Raw genomic sequence first — 19,504 nt, 5'->3', positions numbered from 1 at the left:
AATACTACCCTTATTACGTTATTTTAATATGAAAATGTTTTTACACATTATCATGTTTCTGTAGCAGAAAACTTTTTCATTGAGAAAAATACATTAGGCTCTCAGAATTTCTATAAATTGAGTGAATCAAAAATTGTTCAAAAGGCTCACCATGACAGGTGGTTGGTCAATTTCTACCAAATTTGGCAGTTTTACTTTTATGGCAACAAATTCTCAATAAAAAAGTGTTTTTTGAAATTTAAATTACATTTTTTTTTTGTTATCTAAAAACAAATAGAATTTTTGATATTTTTTCCTCAATAATTTCTGAACATATTATCGCAAAAGACTATTTTATGTCATCTACAAATTTAAAGAAAAAAAGTCTTAGGTTAAAAAAAAATAGGCCCTTTCTTTATGTTCGTAAGGATGAAAAAGTCACTTGAAGCAATAAGCACTCACGGTTGCAGCTGTAGAAACGAACCGGGTCCGATTAGAATGAAAGAAACAGTCATGATCAGACACCCTCCACTTTGCAGCAGAAATTCTCCTCCCTAAAAATGTAAATACTATGAGACAGAAATCACACAATTTATGCCTTTATATATGAAAATGAATCTGCAATATATTTGACACTTATAAGTGGATGGTAATAATTTTTCAGATATTCAGATATTCTTGTATTGAAGTGCCTTGGATGTTTGGTTAGTAAGCAACAAATTCAATTGTAATTATTACTTTAAGATTGCAAACATAAATTTAAATTTCTTTCCTTAATCCGTGTTGCAATTTTATTTCGGCCACATTAATGAAGCAAGTAAATAATCATTCCTTGGTCCATGAAGTTGTTCCAGTTCAATCCCATTGATGTGGAAAATAAACAACTCTGTAAACAGCAATAATAGTTTTTAAAGGTTTATGCTGAATTTTTGTTCCACATCGGTGAAGTGTGAATGTTCAGAAATTAAGGAATCAGTTCAAGTATGAAGCTCTTCCTCTTCTATGTAACCGAATTTTAAAGCAAACGGTAATGATAATAAACGGAATATACATTTTAAAATTTTACCTTAAAAGTCTTAATAGATGAATGAAACAAAACTGTGCATTTTATTTTTACATGAGATTACATTTCTTACAAATGAACTGATATCCGCAGCATTTAAAAAATGTAAATATCCTTTTAGCATTGAAAATTCTATTAGCTATCATAAGATTAGTTAGATTTAGTCATAGATATTGTTACAAATTTGTAACGCAATTTCCCTGTCATGTTAATATTACAGTTAAAAACATTTAAAAAGATTTTTAGTAAGTTATAAACCGAAGACTTCGGCTCTTGGTGAAAAGTTTAGTTACAGAAATAAAGATTCTGGAAAATGCAAGAATCATGGTGATATCTTTATAAAGAACCGAAGGTTGGATATACTTTTAGAGAATTACATGGTATTTCACTCCTTGTCAGGATACTAAATAAAACCGAGATGCTCACATTTCTGGAGTTGTGCAGGCACAGTGAGTTCTCAAGTAATGTATATTGAGCGTCATTATTGTTTCCACATTTGCTGTCTACTTGTATTGTTAATTTCTATAACGCAGACAGAGTTCTTGAGTATATCTTGGTTGTGATTTTTTTTATATATTTCTGCTTTGTGTTTTCTTTAACATTCATAGGATAAAGCGTCTTCTTATTCCATTATCTATCTTTTTGGATTTATTTTACCGAACACCCACCGAGCAATTTTCGCATAAATATGTCATTATTGCATCTTAAATTTTGTAAAAATTACTAATTCTAATTTGCTACCGGTAGTCATTTTGCCCTAGTATATTGAAAATTAAAGCAACAAACAATTTGAAGGAAAAAGATATAATTACCATCTTATCTCCAATTTTTCCAGCCAAGGGTGAACTCAATCCATAAGAAAGGAAGAGGCAAAGGTATATTGAGCCAACCATCATAGGCGTTAAGTGAAACTGGAAAAAAAATTACCAATATTTACTTCGGGAAAAAAATGTTTAGCTAATTTTTAAGATAAATTTTTAATTTTACATAATGCCAGATATATATAATAACAAATATATTTTTATCGAACTAAAGGAGATCTAAAAAGTAGATATTCGTTAAAATCTGGAGGCTAAATGCTTGGCAATTATATAACTTCTTTTTTGTGTACTTCATATACGAGTAAACAAGCGTATTGACATTTTTATAATATTATGAAATAGGACATTAATTCATACCGATCAAAATCAGAAGACCAACATGCAGCATGAATCGAGGCAACTATTCTTAACGGAAAGTCGAATGATTAAAGATGTGCCCATTCCACGCATTCCCATTATTCTCACTGACATACCTTTTGATTTCACATTATTGCAGTTCCCCATTCGACTTGCATTTTCGATGACCATCAACAAGGCGCGATTTCAATCACTTCAAGTGCGGATTGAATCTAGAAAATCCATGCTTTTCACATGGCCAGTTACATGTTGTATGCTAACGAGTAAGACAGCCAAGAAATTTATTGGTTTTTGCTGAAGACGGAAAAAAATATTGTCTACCCTAAAGCACTTGAATAATAAAGTCAAAAAGTAGAATAAATATTACTTATACTTCTCCTTTATGAATCATTCATTTTCAATGAATGTTTTCATCGCCGAGAAGAAAATAAATATTTTTCTATCATTCCTAATTAAACGAGATAGCTACTTCAGATTTCAAAAGATATTTCCAAAAGCTAGTCTCCTATAAAATTATGTCCGACTTTGAATATAATATAATGCAATATAAATGTTAATATTTCAGAAAATGATCGATTAACTCAAGTAAAAAAATAAGTATCACTGGTGCCATGAATGCTCACCTGAACGAGATGCTCGCTGAGAGCGATGAGGATGAAAGCGTCAGCCGTCACATTGCACGTGACACTCACTAGTACCATCGCCCCTGCCGGCAGCTTCAGAAGCCCCTTGTATTCCTTTAAAGTCAGATTTCCAGGGTCTATTTTGCTCTCAGCGGAATCTGAAAATGAAAAACAAAGTAAATCAATGCTAGATAAAATTCTAACTGAAGTACTCAAAAACACATTAAAGCTATCGTCTGGGTGTGTAGTAAAATATTATATATAGATAGTGATAATATTGAAATCATTAAAAGTAAGTTTCGGGGGCATCCTATTAGAATATTTTTATTAGAAATTTATTAAAAATTGTTTGAAGCTACATAAATTATAGACTATAAAAAAAGAATAATATTCCTTGGTGAATTTTGAAATTTAGTATACATTAAGTTTATCGTTTTTATATTTCTTGTAACGAAATATATTTAAAAGAAGATATAACATTTCCTCAAAAGCTCAATCTGAAGATTCTGTCGAAATTCACGGTTATTCATTTTTCCACGTGCAAAAAAATAAATAAATAAGAATTACTATTCTTGGAATTAAGTGTGTCTGGCTGTATGTAAATACAATAACTACAAAGTACAGTAAACTAGGTGAGTGAAATTTGATGTATGTTTAAAAGGAAGATTTGTATTCAATTTTGACCGAAATTGTCATCAGACAAGGTGCATTTCCTGAAGTACTCGGGTTTCTTCACTATTTTATTAAACAGAACACAAGTCAAATCTTTAGATAATGAAGTCCAATATAAATGATTCCATTCGCACTGAACTGGAGCATTATTAACAATTTAATTATTGCATTTATTTACCTATGTGTTGTCATTTCATCCACAGGAAATATTTAAGATATTTATAGCGCGCAGCAATAATGCTGCCTTAAATATTATAGAATATTGCAAGCAAAAATAATAAATTTTAGAAGCCAGGGAATATGCTCAAAAATAAGATTCACATTATTAAACTGATGGTCTTTTGAAATTTAATTTTCTAACAGCTGGAGGTTATCAGAAGGAAGTTCAGACTGAATTGGATAGATTAATACGGTTAGTATTAAGCTAATATTATAATATTTCTGTTTGGTCAATGAAATTATGCTGGAATGCTTGAAAATTAAAAGCAATAAGAATTCATGATCAGTCGTCAGAGCAAAGAGCATTATATAATTTTAGAGCATTTTTATTTATGCCATTTGAAACTATTTTGTTGTATAACATGCAAATGAAATTATTTTGGAACACTAATTATAATTGGAACACTAATTATTATAATAAACACTAATTATTATTTGGAACACTAATATCACTTTGCATATGAAAAATAACACGTTTTTTTTTTTTTTTTTAGATACACATTTTTATTAAACTGTGACATCATTTGTATTTTCCAGACATATAAGAGAATTAACTTGGATAAAGACACAAAAAAAATAATAAAAAAAAGAAGGAAAGCTGGAAAAGAAATGAAATTATTGTCATAAAACCAATACTATTATTTAAAAAAAAAAAAACTTTTAAAAATGACGCGGGGAAAAAAAGATTACTTCGCTGAGGGAAATACTAAGTTTTCTAAGACACGGGGACTTATTTCTCGTTCACTAACCTCATTATTTCTTTCTCTTTAAAAAACTATTGCAGCCTAGTGACATTGCGTTTGTTTCAAGGTTGAGGGCGTTAGTCTGAAATCTGATTCCACTGAAATCCGTAAATATGTGGGGCTGACGTGTGCTAAATTTGATCCTGTGGGCTAAACGTCCCTCTTCTAGTATGGCGTGGAATTTCGAAGCTGTAGGGGTAGATCAAGTGTGGTCCTCTTCATTTGACAGCAATCTACAATTATGAGATCCATCTTTAGATAGACCCTGTGTTGTCTCCAAACGGGGATTAATACAACATAAGTTCTTCTTTTTTTACTTTCTTGTATACGAAATGTAGAGAAAGTATAGTAATCACCAAAAAATTCGAACTCGAGATTTTGACGAATCTTCATGTTTTAGATCTCCTCAAGTTTGAAAAACACATTTCTGGAAAGTTTACGTCTGTCTGGCTGTCTGTGATAAAGATAACTCAAAAATGCTTTGAGCTAGATAGTTGAAATTTAGTATACAGACCAAATTTTCAAATTTTTGAAAAATTTTGAGTAGAATCTATTTAAAGGAAGTCCGTCTGTCCAGTTGTTCGAATGTAAGTTAACCCGATAATTAGATAACGACGAGAACTAGATAGATAAAATTCGGTACAAAGATTTAACATCTATAGTGTAGAAACCTTTCAGATATTGAGCCAAATCCAAGAACAGGTTGACTGTCTGTAGGTCTATATTTTCAGAAACATGTAAACATAATAATTCAAAAACACCATGATTTAAATATATAAAATTTGGTATGGGAATTTATGAGTAAGAGTGCAGCTTTGTGTCAAATTTTTGTTTCAATCAGTAGCGAAAAACGCGTTTAAAACACAAATTCGATTTTTGTATACTACTAATGCATACCAGGGATTAATCGCCAAATAACTCGCCAAGGATGGCACGATAGATTCAGTAAAAATACTAAATTCACGCCAAAAAATATTTCATAACTATTGTACTCCAATGTCATGTGATGTGTTCTCTGGCATGACAAGTTTATACGAGAATATGCGAGAAAGTTTTTGGATGACCAAATCTGAGATGTATCGAATTAATTTTCGTAATAAAATATTGGAAGATATTTGCACAAAAATTCTACTTACAGAATAAAAACAGACTGAATGACTTTCTAATTTTTCGTATGCGATTCGTAGAGTCAATTTTATAGATTCAGAAATTTGTAGAATCAGTTTTATAGATTCAAAAATCTATCGAGTACTATAAAGTACAGGACAACTGTACTTTATAGATAAAACTGATTCTATAGATTTAAAAATCTGTAACGTTAATTTTAGAGACTAGAATATTTATAAAGTCTATAGATTCGGGGAGTCAGTCTTATAGACCCCTGAATTTATAAAGTTATTTTTCAAGTTAAATTTTCATACAGTGTATGATTTGTGGCATAGAGAACAAACAATTTTGAGATATATCGGAAAAGAAAAATTTCCTTCTAAATATACAGATTTCTTACCACTTTTATCTTCACTTATGAGGTAGTAAGACGCAATACTCATGAATATGATTACAGAGCCAAAGGACACAAAAGGACAACTGTACCCTCCAGCCTAAAAAATAGAAAAGGTTATTTATTACTATAAATTTGTATGTGAGATTCTGTGTATCTTATTTGCAATTTATTTTAATTGAAATGCTGCTTAAAGCTACGAAATAATTGAAATAAAATGGCGCATTGTAAAATTACAAAAATAAATAAATAAAACAATGCGCATAATATTTCTGTTACGTACTGTATACAGAGCACTTCCTAGGGGAGGACCTGAAATCATGGCCACAGTAACGATGGTTTCTGTCAAGCCCTGAAAGATAGCAAGTGAAATAGTAAGCAGTTTTTCTAAAATGTAATACGGAAAATAAAATTTAAATGTAAAAAATAATGTTTGTTTTGTCACTATAAAATGCAGGAAGCAGGAATATACAATATATTTCATTGCCGGGTTTCCAAGATTTAGAGGAAATAAATTGTCCGAGTTGGAATCATACAGCATTGGAAATGTCATCATCATGTTGACAACACGAGAAACAGAAATTTATAAAAGAAAAATTGTGCGAATCTCTACAGTCTTTTTCGATATTCTGAATTGCAGGAAATATTTTGAAGATATCGTAATAATGTTATGGGACATTTTGTGGTAATAGAGTAAAGTGGATTCGAAATGCATCTGATAGTTAAATCATACGAAATGTAAAGAAGGTTTGCAAATGGAGTTGAGATTTGCGTTAATTAAAACATTCAGCAATATATGCTTGATTTTCTTTTCATACAGTGGTTAAAAAGTTAATAGCAATTTACAAACTAATAATTCGCAAATGAAAGAAGAGAGAAAGATAACGTTTACACTGGAAGGATGAAAATAGAACGGGATTTTTTTTCTATATTAAAATAAAAATTTATAAGCTGCTTTCGGATATAAGTCGTTCGTCCTTATTACATCATTATTTTAGGTTTGACTAATCACGTGTGATAAACATATCTTCACTATTAGCACCAAATTCCCAACAACGTTGTCACGATATTGGCCGGTATTTAGAATATTGAACAGCGTCACAGTGATATACAATATCTTGTGTTAATAAGGTTATTACACCAAACAACTGTATTATTTTAAATTATATTACCACAATAAACGTAGAGCATTTTGATTCGTTAGCTATTCACTCAAAATTGCGAAATTTAATGACGAATAAAATTGGCTGAATCGATCGTTGTTGTCACTGAGGGCTGAGTTAAAAGTTTTATTTTGCTCTATCTCTTGAAAATAGAGGACGGATGATAAGGTATCTATGGCTCATGAACTTGCACATAAAATAAAATAAAAAAGTGACCACTGCAATGGTTGAGGTTGGGAGATTCAGTCTTCTTATTGAATAGTCTTTCTTATTGAGAAGGTGCAATGGAATAGTGTTTTTCAATTTTATTTGAAACTAGAAGTTGTAGAGACAGGTGATCATTGTTGATATATCTATTAGTCATGAGCTTTCATATGTAACTATAAATGGCGAAATCAATCCGGTGTTAGGCTGATTTTTTTCTCATTATTTTAAATACTTAGATCGGTCGCATAATTTATAATTTGAAATACCAGATAGTTAGCATTTGATGGAGAAACGCACTATATAGAATAAAATATTGGAATAAATAACGATTTACAAATATTCATTTTGTCTTTCCCACCAAAGTGAAGATTATTGCTAATATTTTCGTTTAATTTGTATTTGGTACTGAAGTTTTTTTCTGTTAGTAGATAACTATTTATTTCAATCCGATTTTAATAATTAATTTTGATTTGGGTATTCATGAACATTATGCATAGGAAAGGAAACATAACTTCTATTATTATTACATATTTTTATCTAATATACATCTATATCTATACTTATAATAAAGCTCAATGTGTGTGTGTGTGTGTGTGTGTTGGCGCTCTACAGGCCAGACCGTTTGACATACAGCTACCAAATTTGGTACATGTGTACCTTAGAGGTCGGGAATGTGCACCTGGGGTCCCTTTTTTTGAAATTTTAATTAGAATTTTAATTATTAATTAAAAACTAACTTTCCCGCCAAAAAAATCTTCCATTTTCCCCACCGCCAACTTTTCCGCTAAAAAAATCTTCCATTATCCCCAGCGCCAAACGAGAAAGGCTTCAGTTTTTTTTTCTCCCAACAGTAATGAGGCTAGGGTTAAAATTTTTCGGCGGATTATTTCAATCGGTTCTGTTTATTTTCTTAATGTTTGATGCATTTAAAATTAAACATTGTTAATGAATCAATCTTTCAGATTCATTCTGAAGTACTTTTGAATTAAAATAAAACAGAATAAAGGAAATTAAAAATTTCTAATCCGCATAGCGTTACCCCAACTGGCGTAGAAAAAATCACGTATTTGCGTTACGTAACCGGCGAAGAAAATTCACGCATGCGCATTCTGTTCTGATTGTTGCCATGACAACGTTATCAATGGATGATTTAAATTATTTTTGGGTTAGTTGCATGCTTTTGTAAGTAAATTGTATTTATGTTAGTTATATATTTTTTGTATATGCTTATAGTTTAATTACATCGTTTTTTAAGTAGTTTTTTTAAAACCTGTTTTCAACCGTTTATTTTAAACGATTTGTTTTATTTTCTTAGTGTTTGATGCATTTAAATTTAAACATTGTTAATTATCGATCTGCTCATAATGAATCTAAGAAAATTTTGTTGACCAACTCTTGAGATATTACATAAATTAAAAAAGATATTCTTTAGTGCCCATAAAGTTTAAACGCTGAGTGACTCTATTTTCAGTAATCAGATTATAAAAAAATGCTTTGTTTCAGTAAAAAATATTATTATATTAATTGAAGATAAATTCTTTCCACTTTAATTTAAAGCATAAATTCTACGGGTGCTAACAGAAAATGAGAGAGATACATATTACGTTATGACTGAAGGCCTTTATAATATTATGAATGAATTATATGATAATCAAAATTTGAAGTTTTAAAATATTTTGATGAAGAAGCTATTAAATTAGAAATTGCATAAAATATTCAATTATTAAAATTTTAACGAACATTAAGATTGGCGAACCGGCTGGTCGCCAAAGGCGGCTAGTTATATATAATAACTTTTAATATAATACTTATAATAAGCATATAATAACTTTTTTTATTTCATAAACTCTCTGCCAATGCATATGATAAAAACTTCCTCTTATTTTAAATCTTAATAAAAGATTTAATGATTTTAATTGTACAAAAAATACATAAATTTTTAATGGGAATAATTAGTAATAATTTGAAATTCCGATATAAATATCAATTTATAAATTAAAGCACTTTCTAAAAAATGGATAATAATTATAAAAAACACAAGGCATCTTCTATAAACTATAATTTTTTTTTAAATTGGGATAAAAATATTAATAAAGATTTCAGTTTTAATGTTAATTTGCAAAATTTCCTCATATCTTTAAGAATTTTGTCACTTTTAATAGTTTTGATCTGAAATTTATTTAGAATTAATTTTAAAAATCTCCTTCTTTTGAGACATGTCTTCAACAGTGCTGATGCCATCCAAGAAACTTTGTTAAAATCCAGAACTTTGTTATGGAAATGTTAAAATATAATGTAAAGGTGTGCTTTAAAGGAAAAGAATCGTTTGCTATTTCACCAAAAATAAAAATAAAAAACTAAAAATGGTGCACTTAAGAAAATAAATCTCACTGACCGTGACTTGCACGCTTATCTGATAACGGGTCTTCATCCCCCCACCTATCTCTTACTTTTTCAAAGAGGTATAATTTTTTTTGGAAAGATTATATTTGCAAAATGTTCCAGAATGATTTCTTGCCCGTAAAAAGTAAATATTATCTTTTAAACTGTTGTATCCGTTAAGTGTGCTTTCTGCATTGTAACTTAAATATAGAATTTCATTTACAAAAAATTCTGAATTAATTTATGGAGTCTTATATACAGAATTTTATTGATTGAAACTTCGGAAAATTAGAAATTATTATTTTTGTAGACTATATGGGGGAAAAAATGCTGCTTTTTTTTAGCAGAAATTCTTTAAAATATATCATCACTGATACATTTTAGTGTATTTTGTACTTTAAATTTGTTAAATTTAGCTTAGTTTGGCTATGTTATCCCACGGGGGGGGGGGGGTAATATAGCCAAATTATTAATTGAGGATAAGAAGTAATTGAGGATAAGAAGCTTCCGGTATGGTGGAAGGATCTCACCACCCTTGTGGGTACATGAAAAGGTGAGGTCTGGCTCCTCCCATCGATGATGGGATGTACTTCTTTAGGGAAGGGTTGTCCCTTGGCCAGTGATGGCCCTTAGTACTCAACTACAGCTTCCGCCACTGTTGCTGTTGTGGCGGTCCAGTCATTCAAATTTTTCCGTGTGCCTTCCGGCTGGTCAGAGTAGCCAGTTTGTAGGTGTGGTTAGTTTAACTATAATAGCGTATCATTTTGAAACAACACAAATGCTATGTTTCGAATGGACTTCGTCATTTTGAACAATGTTCAAATGATGAGGATGATACTTCAGTCGACATACCTCTCCAAAGTTTCGTGCTGCGTGAGGTTAAACTGTATTTTTGCTTAATAGTTGAATTTCAAATATATGCCAAAAATTATTTTATTTACAAAATATGTGCAATGTCTTTCAATGTAATTTTGTTTTATTTATAAGAAGCATGTTGGAGCTATAGATTGCTGTTGAGAGAGTGATTTGTGTTCTGGAACTATAAAGATTTACCACTGAGGAGATGCTTATTTTTGAAACAAGTCGTTACAAACATTATCGCCTTATTAAGGAGACAGTTGAACCGACAGGAGTATCAGCTTACAGGTAGCATTTAGATATATGAAGAAAGGAGGCCTGAACTACGATTATATTTTGTATTATCTTAATAGTCGCAAGAATTAGTCTCCGACAAAGACACCTCCGCACATAGGCGGATTCAGGCGTTTTGTGACTCAGGTAGTGAACATTATGAGATCCCTCTTTTAGTAACTAGTAAATTTCTCATTCATAAACTTAATTAATATATAAAACATGTATTTTAATTTTAATAATTTCAGTAAAATACATATTTGTTATTTAATATGTATTTTATGAGCAAATATTTAACATTTTTGAAAAAACTATTCATAATTGTTGGTTAACGATTTTCCTATTTGCAAATAAAAGCGTTTATTTATCATAATAACTATAAGGAAATAATAAATTTCGAACAGATATAACATTGAAAATTATTATTTTACAATATTTGTTAAATGAAATGCAATACAATAAGCTAAAAGGTTAATTGATATTTAACTATATTATAAATAAGTTATTAATGGCGATTTCATTTATTTAATTAATATTTTTCTCATTCAGTATAAATTCACATTGTAGTTTTCATATTTTATAATTAATAAAATTTGTATTTTTTTTTTCCAAATTTATTTATTTGGCAGCTGGGTTTATATTTTTTAATCCTCCTTTGCGTCCCTCCTCAGTCCAGCGATCCCTTCTCAAGCAATTACCTAATCTGAATATGAAATGAGATGAAATCTAAAATATTTTAGATTTTCCCTTCATAACTTCTGAGAAAATTACTGCACAAATATCACTTTTACACTGTTTTAATATTCACAAAATTAAATTTATACTAAACACCCATTTCATTACTATGCAACTCTTTATTAATTTTTAATCAACTTTTCAAACATAACGTTTATCAATTCTATTTATTTTTTGTATAAGTGTAAACTGTACGATTAACAAATATATGCCTTTTGCTATTTCTTATATTTGAGACATTTTTCTTAAAATTTAGGCCTACGATTTACTTTAATGTTTTGTTTATATTTCCTGCATTTAAGTTGGGCATTACAGAATTTATGTTAAAATGGGAACAGTTTATATCTTTTAACTTATTTTTTTATCTTATAAGTTCTTGAACCGGGCATTGCTGTATATAAACATATATAAACTACTAGCACAGAGCCTTTTATTTTAACTCGACACGTTACTGGCAATTGCTTCTATGATTCACCGTGCAGCGGATGCATTCACATTGAGATAAACGGAGGGCTTAGTACTCAATACGAAGTAAGTAAATACTTATTATAACAGTGAATTTTGGTACAAAAACTTTGTCTTCTGGTGTTGGTGGGCAAAAAAATGAAATCATAGATCACCGGCCTATCCGGGTTCTTTTTGTTATCTGGCCAGTCCTTCCGCCACATTAGGTCGGATATTCAGGAGTGTACTGTACTTATTTCAGAAAAATAAAATAAATAAATAATTTTGAAAGCATTGTTATTTAAAATGCAACTAAACCTTGAAATGTGCGATTTCGGTTTAGAACAACTAAATAAGTCTGAGGTTTCTATTTAAACGATGATAGAATTCTACTAGAAAGAATGAATATATACTACATATGAAATATACTACATATATAATATAATATGAAATATAATACATATAGTACATATGAAAGAAATAAAAGGGTTACGCAATGTGGATCGGTTCACATCCAGTGTTTTGAAATTTTACAGTTGGATACTAGATTTATACTGCAATTAAAAATTAATTTATTTTATCATCAGAAAATAATTATTTTCTAATTTCCTAGTTTGGTTTACTCCACACTGAGTTATAACACTTAAATGATTATAACTTAAGTCATAATCAGTTAAAACAACAGGGGGCACCTCAGAAAAGAGGATGAGCTATTCTAGTGGGTACAGAAATGGTGGGGATCGGCTATCCCCTATCGATCGGTACTTCCCACGGGAAGGGTTGTACCGTGGCCGGTGATTGTCCTTAGGACTCAACCATAGTTTCTGTCAGTATTGCTGTCGCGGCAGTTCGGACATTAATTTTTTTTTTTTTTTCTGTCTGCCTTAGTGGCGGATCGGAATGTTTGATTATGGTTAGGTTGTTGTTCTTTTTATCTTTTCATCTCACATGTCACCATAGATATTTTAAAATTCCAGAAGTTGTTAAAAAGGGTGCGATTAAAACCGATATAAAAAAATCGTTCTTAACTCTTAAGTGAACAGAGATTAAAACCCTTTACCGCAAAGCCTTTTATTATTGAAAATGCCATTTTAATCAATTGACTGAAGGCACGGCATCTCCCCATTATTATTTTTATCAGATTTTATCTCTCCGACATTATACTAACCTTTTGTTCAGCAGCTCTTCAAGTGTCAGTATTAGGGATTTCAAATAAATTGTATCATGAACTGGATTGTTTGCCTATATTTCGAAAGATAAATATTGTTATCTCTCGGCAAACAAGCCAATGGAGTAGGATACAATATCGCCTCCGATTTTACAAACTGACGTTATGTAAGCACCGGCAATTACCCGCAAAAGGTGAATGCATACTTCAAGCTTTATCTTATTCTAAATAGTATTTCAAATGCACACGTGAATGGTTGATAACGTGTTGTGCTTCATGTATCACTGAGGAATTAGATGATTTCTAGAAGGATATACTCCACTTGTGTCGTATTTAAACATTTTTTTGATTAATTAATTTATACATGCTTATTTATCACGATAAGTGAGCCATTTCTAGTCATTGACCCTTGAACAACTTTTTATTCGTTGATACGAATTTTTTACTTTCTCGTAGTCATAGTATAGAGAAAATATAGTAATCGTCAAACAATTCGGACTCGAGATTTTGACGAATCACCACGGTTTAGACTTCCCTAAATTTGAAAAACAAGTTTTTGGAAAACATCCGTCTGTCTGTGACAAAGATAAGTCCAAAACACTTTGAGCTAGACTTTTAAAATTGAGTATACGGTCTTTACACCGAATTTGCAGATTTTTATCAAATTTTGAGTTCTATCTGTTCAGAGGAAGTCCTTCTGTCAGGCTGTCTGAATATAAGTTAACACGGTAATTACAAATCGAATAGAGCTAGATATATACGATTTAATACACAGATTTAACATCTATAGTGCAGACATTTATCAAATTTAGAGCCAACTCCAACAACGGGCTGTCTATCTATCGCTCAGTACTTTCAGAAACATGTAAACGTTATTATTCCAAAAGGTAATAATTAAATATATGAAATTACATATGGAATTTTGAGATTACAAATGCAATTTTATGTCAAATTGTTGATCCAATCGGTTGACAAGAACATGTCTAAATCACACATTCAATTTTTGCATACTATTAACTTATGTCAGAGAGTAATCGCCAAATAACTCGCCAAGGATGATAAAATAGAATCAGTGAAAATGCTTAATTTTCACCAAGAGTTAATATTTCTTTACACGCCAATGTCATGTAAGACTTTCTCTAACATACTCTCTTCTTTTAAAGAGTATGTGAGAGAGTTTTAAAGATACCACTTCCGCTGGTTGAATTATGGGTAATAATTTCAAATGAATCGAAAAGAGTTTGCTATTGTGAAAACTAAGATAGCTGTTTAAAAGTTTTTGACACCACACTCCTCTGACTACTACTCCGAAGCTACATAAATATTATGATAACTCCTTTTTAAGAAAATTAAATCGTTTTCATTCTGTACATCAGATAGAAAATAAGCATGCACATTAGTTCTTGCTGTATATTTTCTGTCAAAGAAATGTGAAATCTAATTTGAACTCAGTTCTGAAGGCTTGAGACATCTATACGAAATATTTCGAACAAATTTGATCATTCATGCAGAAATAAATAAATACAGCAGAACTTTATCTTCGCAGTAGACATCAGTTAGAAGATTCAGGAGACTTTTCTGAAACAATTTTAGCTTACGCCGTCTGACCAATGTTTTTTATCGTCTTTAAAGACAGCCTATGCATTTTAAATATTTTGTTCTGATTATACGACGGAATTCATTAATTTCCACATTTCAATAAGAATATGAGAAATTAAATTTCGTATAGTCATCTTCGTAGATGCTTTTCTTATACTGAAATGCTCCTATATGTTCCCTGAAATAAAATAATCGATTGCCCATTTTTAAAACGAAATTTCAGTCTTTTAGATTCATTATCAATAAGCCCACAATAGATAATCGAAGTGTATGGTTTCTAAATATGAAAAAAAAAAATGATAATAATAATAAAGCAAAATAAAGAAAAAAGTTACTTTCATCAAAAACTAAGAAATAACCCAATATAAGGCGCATTCATGCAACAAATAATATTTCCATGTTAATTTGTTAATTTCAATGAATTTCCTTACCACATAATATCCGGGGTTGGTGGGGAATGTCCTGACAATGACAGCCAAGGAACTAGTGAGGTACGCAGCGAAACCTGCCCCTTCCACTGCTCGAACGGCCATACATAGCCAGAAAAAGATAGGACCGCCTGGACTTCTTTCTAAGCATCTAAAAGAAGAAGAAAGTCGTTAAATTAAAAACAAAATAATAAAAAAAATAAACAAGGAACTTATTTGGGTCCATATCGGATTGTTTTCGCAATAAAAAAGCCAATAAAAAGGAATATGTAAAGAAAAGAATATCTATTTTTAACATCATTGTAACATCGAGGGATAACTAATTACGCAAATGCATAACCAGAGCTTTTACTCTACTGACATAAATTGATTTTAATGCGCTGAGATTCAAAACAAATTAAGCCAGAGAAAATCTAATTTAATCTCAAAATATTATAACCTTACATGATGCCATGACCTTGGCAATTGAATAGTGTCTTGATGACTTCAAATTTCCACACTTTGGGTATCGTGATCTGAAATGAAGTTCTAGCATGATATCGTCTCTGTCAGGATAGGTCAAAGAAATTGCATTTAAAAAAAAGAGTCCTGATTTGTCTTTTTCTATTTATCTAGTATGGTTCATTTGTTATATTTAAAAAAAATCAGATACAGTTTAGTAAATTAAGTTTGTTTCTTGAAGTTTTGCACATCTTTGCCAACTATTTGCCATTTGATTGCCTAAACTCTAAAATGGAATTTTGTCATGTACTAAAAATGATGGCAATGTTTGTTTACTATTTATTTTCACGATGCAACGTTTGGAGAAATGTATTTTATGTGCAAATCAGTAAAAAAAAGCATCAAATAAGTCTAAATAATAAAAATATTATGGGACTCAAGAAATGTTGTGGAATTAAAATTTATTGGAACTAGTTTGCATTTCAGTAAATTCTATTTTTCAATAATTTTGTACACAATTTTATAATTTTAATATTTGTTGAGAAGTTATACTTTGTCGCTGAATTTTAAATCATATTAAAAATGTTTAGTTTACCCAGAAGATTTCAATTTTTATTTAAAATTGGACTTTAAACCTATTATCCAATAAATAAGAATTATTTCCGTCACTTGCTTCTTTAAGTAGAGAAAAAAAGGAAAGCGATGCACAATAAGGTTGCCAAAAAAGATTAAACGGTAATAGTAACTATTCTTAGTGTTTTAAATTCATTAATTAATATTGTATATTCTGATGTACTCAAATCTCTATAATACGTCACCAAAGTAAACATGGCATTAAAATCTTGCTTATTGAAGTGCATTCCGATGTCCACTAATTTCAAGACTTTATGCCTTATGATATTATGTCAGATTGAATATTATTTCAGCTTTTCAAGAATCAACTGTTCTAGTTAGGTCATCCATCCTTCGCTTAAGCCACCAACCGAATTAAATTCAGTCTTTTCAATTGAGAAAAACCTCTCAAGAAGCACATTCAGAAAGATGGTTTACACGAGTTGTGGTTTAACGAGGTTTGACTGTTCTTTGATTATTAAGAATATTGTATATCTTGCTATCATACTTTGATTTAAAATACAAGACAGCTAAAAGTTACCTGAAAGAGCAACTTACCCGAATAGAATTGTTGAACCTCCTGTTAAGAAAAGTCCAGCTAGAACAATGAATTTTGGACCAATTTTCGTCAACTGTAAAGAAAAACGCACTGCCTTAATTTATATTCTTTGAATAATTTACTTTTCAGGCAAATTTATGGAATTTATCAATTTCAAATGTATTTAAAATGCAAAATATGCTTTTTAATTAATAAATGAATTTTTTAAAATTCGTAATTTTAAAAGAATCGTAAATGAGTCTTAGCCTTATTGCTATAGTACTATTTCATAAACATTCCTAATGTGCTAGTATATCGAAATGCCCAATTAGATAAATGATAAAGTGTTTTAATTTAGTTTGCAATTTTAAAGGTTGGCATAATAATCATTAATATGCAACTTTTGTAGCTTTTAAACATTTCTTCAATGAAAAAGGGATAAGAGTTACGATTAATGCGCGATTTCTGGCCAAGCATGCCAAAATTGTATCAATCACCCAAAATCTCGCCAAAAGTCTGATATCTTGGATTAGTATCAGAAATGATAATAAACAGCTTTTGGGAATGCAACAAGAAATTGTCACGTTTGCAACTAATGAGAAATCGTCCAAAAATAATCCGATTTTAGTAACCGTACGTTAATTTTAAGACCTTCTGAAAAATGAGATACATACTTTTTGTCAATAATAATATATATTTTATTGAATACTAGCAGAACATGCGTGGTGTTGCTCATGATATTATGAATGTCAGAGGGGCCAAAACCACATTTAAAAAATAAAACAATGAAAATGAAATAAGACAGATATTAATTTTGCACATTTTTTTCCATCGCGACAATCATATCGTCCGATAAGTTATAAAATGTAAAAATTAAATAAATAACTAAAATTAAGGAGGCGCTTTAAATAGAGATATAAAATTAAAAAAATATTGCAGATGATACTATTGGGATTTATATCATATATAATTAATTTTATTGATTTCATAATTTGGCTCTTTGTCGAATCAACTAAAAAAATAAAACTTCTAGTACAAATAAACACTTCCTTTTATAGGTATAGATAAATTAAATGCTGTTAAAATGCGACATAAAATATTTGCTGAATACTTACACTTCTTCCGACAATGATGCTGAAGGTTATCTGAGACAAACTGTACACTCCAAAGACTAGAGAATATTGTTCAGCGCTTAGTCCTTTTTGCCTGGCCTGCAAATAAGAATTAGAATTCATTCTAAGAAATATTTTATATGCACAATCAAAAAGAAAGTTATTAAGAGTTGGGTATAAATATTTATAACAAGTTTTTTTAAAAAATATTAATTGCGTTTTGTATATTTTTTAATAAAAGCATCAAAGCAACTTAACAGTAAATAATAAAAAAAATCGTCGCTACCTTAAAATTGATAACATTGTTTTAGTAGTTTCGGAAATTCGCTGTTTCTAGTTCAGACATATATAAAAAAACAAACAACGGCAGTAGTTAATTAATGAGCAGTATTGCATTTTTTAAATGTTGTCTAGATAAATTATTCGAATATTTAGTTCGCTTCTCTATAATACGAAACTAAACACAAGCTATGACATACTGTATAAATATACTAGAATGTTGAAGGGAAAAGGCTTATTAGTTTTTAATTAATATTAACTGATATACCCTGTATTTCTAGGGGTTAAATTCTTTTCATGTATAATATTTTTTAACAAAGAAAATACTTTTGTATAAAAATATTTATATACAGAAAACTCTCACCAAAGCGTATATATTTAATAAAAGAAAAGTTTAATGGTAGAATTGTTTGATAATAATAAACAATTAACAATAAAGATTTAATGTCTCAGGAAAGGCGTACCTATAAATTTCCTTACTTCAAAATTATCTACCCTAAATTTTCTAAAGAATTAATAACAACTGTAATAAAAATCGCTCAAAAATAAAAATGATTCCGTTTGAAAGATAAAATTTTCTAGTTGGTGTAAATCTTTTTCAGGATAATTTCTTACGAACTTTCTGTGGATAAAAAGCATAATATTTATTAGCCCATTGTCTACCAAATTGTTATTATTTTTTAATTTTTGGTTGGAATAAGTTATATATATATGCAAAACGTCATGTAACAGTATAATTATATTCAAATTCTGCTTTGTTTTGAAAATATTTAAATATTAATTCATCATAAAAGTGATTAATAAAATCATTTCAATAAAAAAACACGAAAGCTCAACAATTTTAAGATGATTTTTTTCTAAAACAAGTTGTCTGAAGTTGCCTTGGGAAAAAAGTGAAAATTTGGTTAATTTCTAATTAACTGAATATTTAATTAACTTTTGAACATCGAAAACTTGACAATATTCTTTCTTTGATCTTAAATAATAAGTGTGAAAAATTTGGTTCAGTTCGACCCAATCTGTTTTAAGAGATATGAAATATTTATACATACATGTATATAAAATATATATTTTATTAAGACTGATAAGACTCCTCTATATATGCAATGTAGAGAAGTTCATTGTGTCTCTATATATACAGTAGACACAATGGCTTTTATTTTTATTAAAACTAATAAGAATTCTATGAATTGAAGATTTGTATTTGATATGAGATTTCTTAAATAAACGGTTAAATGTTAAATATCGGTATATATCTTCTCTATCAAAGCAAAATTAAAAATATAA

The 19,504-nt window shown here is 29.7% G+C and overlaps 1 protein-coding gene across 1 annotated transcript in view; it reads right to left on the bottom strand.

Moving 5' to 3' along the window:
- LOC129984139 (MFS-type transporter SLC18B1-like) overlaps positions 1-19,504 on the bottom strand; it is a 38,970-nt gene that overhangs the window by 10,334 nt on the left and 9,132 nt on the right. Inside the window, exons 2-9 of the mRNA XM_056093937.1 lie at positions 17,942-18,037; positions 16,847-16,920; positions 15,239-15,386; positions 6,262-6,330; positions 5,985-6,078; positions 2,844-3,001; positions 1,855-1,953; positions 442-533 (exon numbers count right to left, since the gene is read on the bottom strand). Of these exons, the coding sequence (XP_055949912.1) occupies positions 442-533; positions 1,855-1,953; positions 2,844-3,001; positions 5,985-6,078; positions 6,262-6,330; positions 15,239-15,386; positions 16,847-16,920; positions 17,942-18,037 (830 nt within the window). The remainder of the gene's footprint in view (positions 1-441; positions 534-1,854; positions 1,954-2,843; positions 3,002-5,984; positions 6,079-6,261; positions 6,331-15,238; positions 15,387-16,846; positions 16,921-17,941; positions 18,038-19,504) is intronic.

Source organism: Argiope bruennichi, chromosome 9 (assembly GCF_947563725.1).
Source record: "Argiope bruennichi chromosome 9, qqArgBrue1.1, whole genome shotgun sequence".
Taxonomy (NCBI): Eukaryota; Metazoa; Arthropoda; class Arachnida; order Araneae; family Araneidae; genus Argiope; species Argiope bruennichi.
The sequence above is the reverse complement of the archived record's forward strand: the minus strand, read 5'-3'. Positions and strand labels throughout refer to the sequence as shown.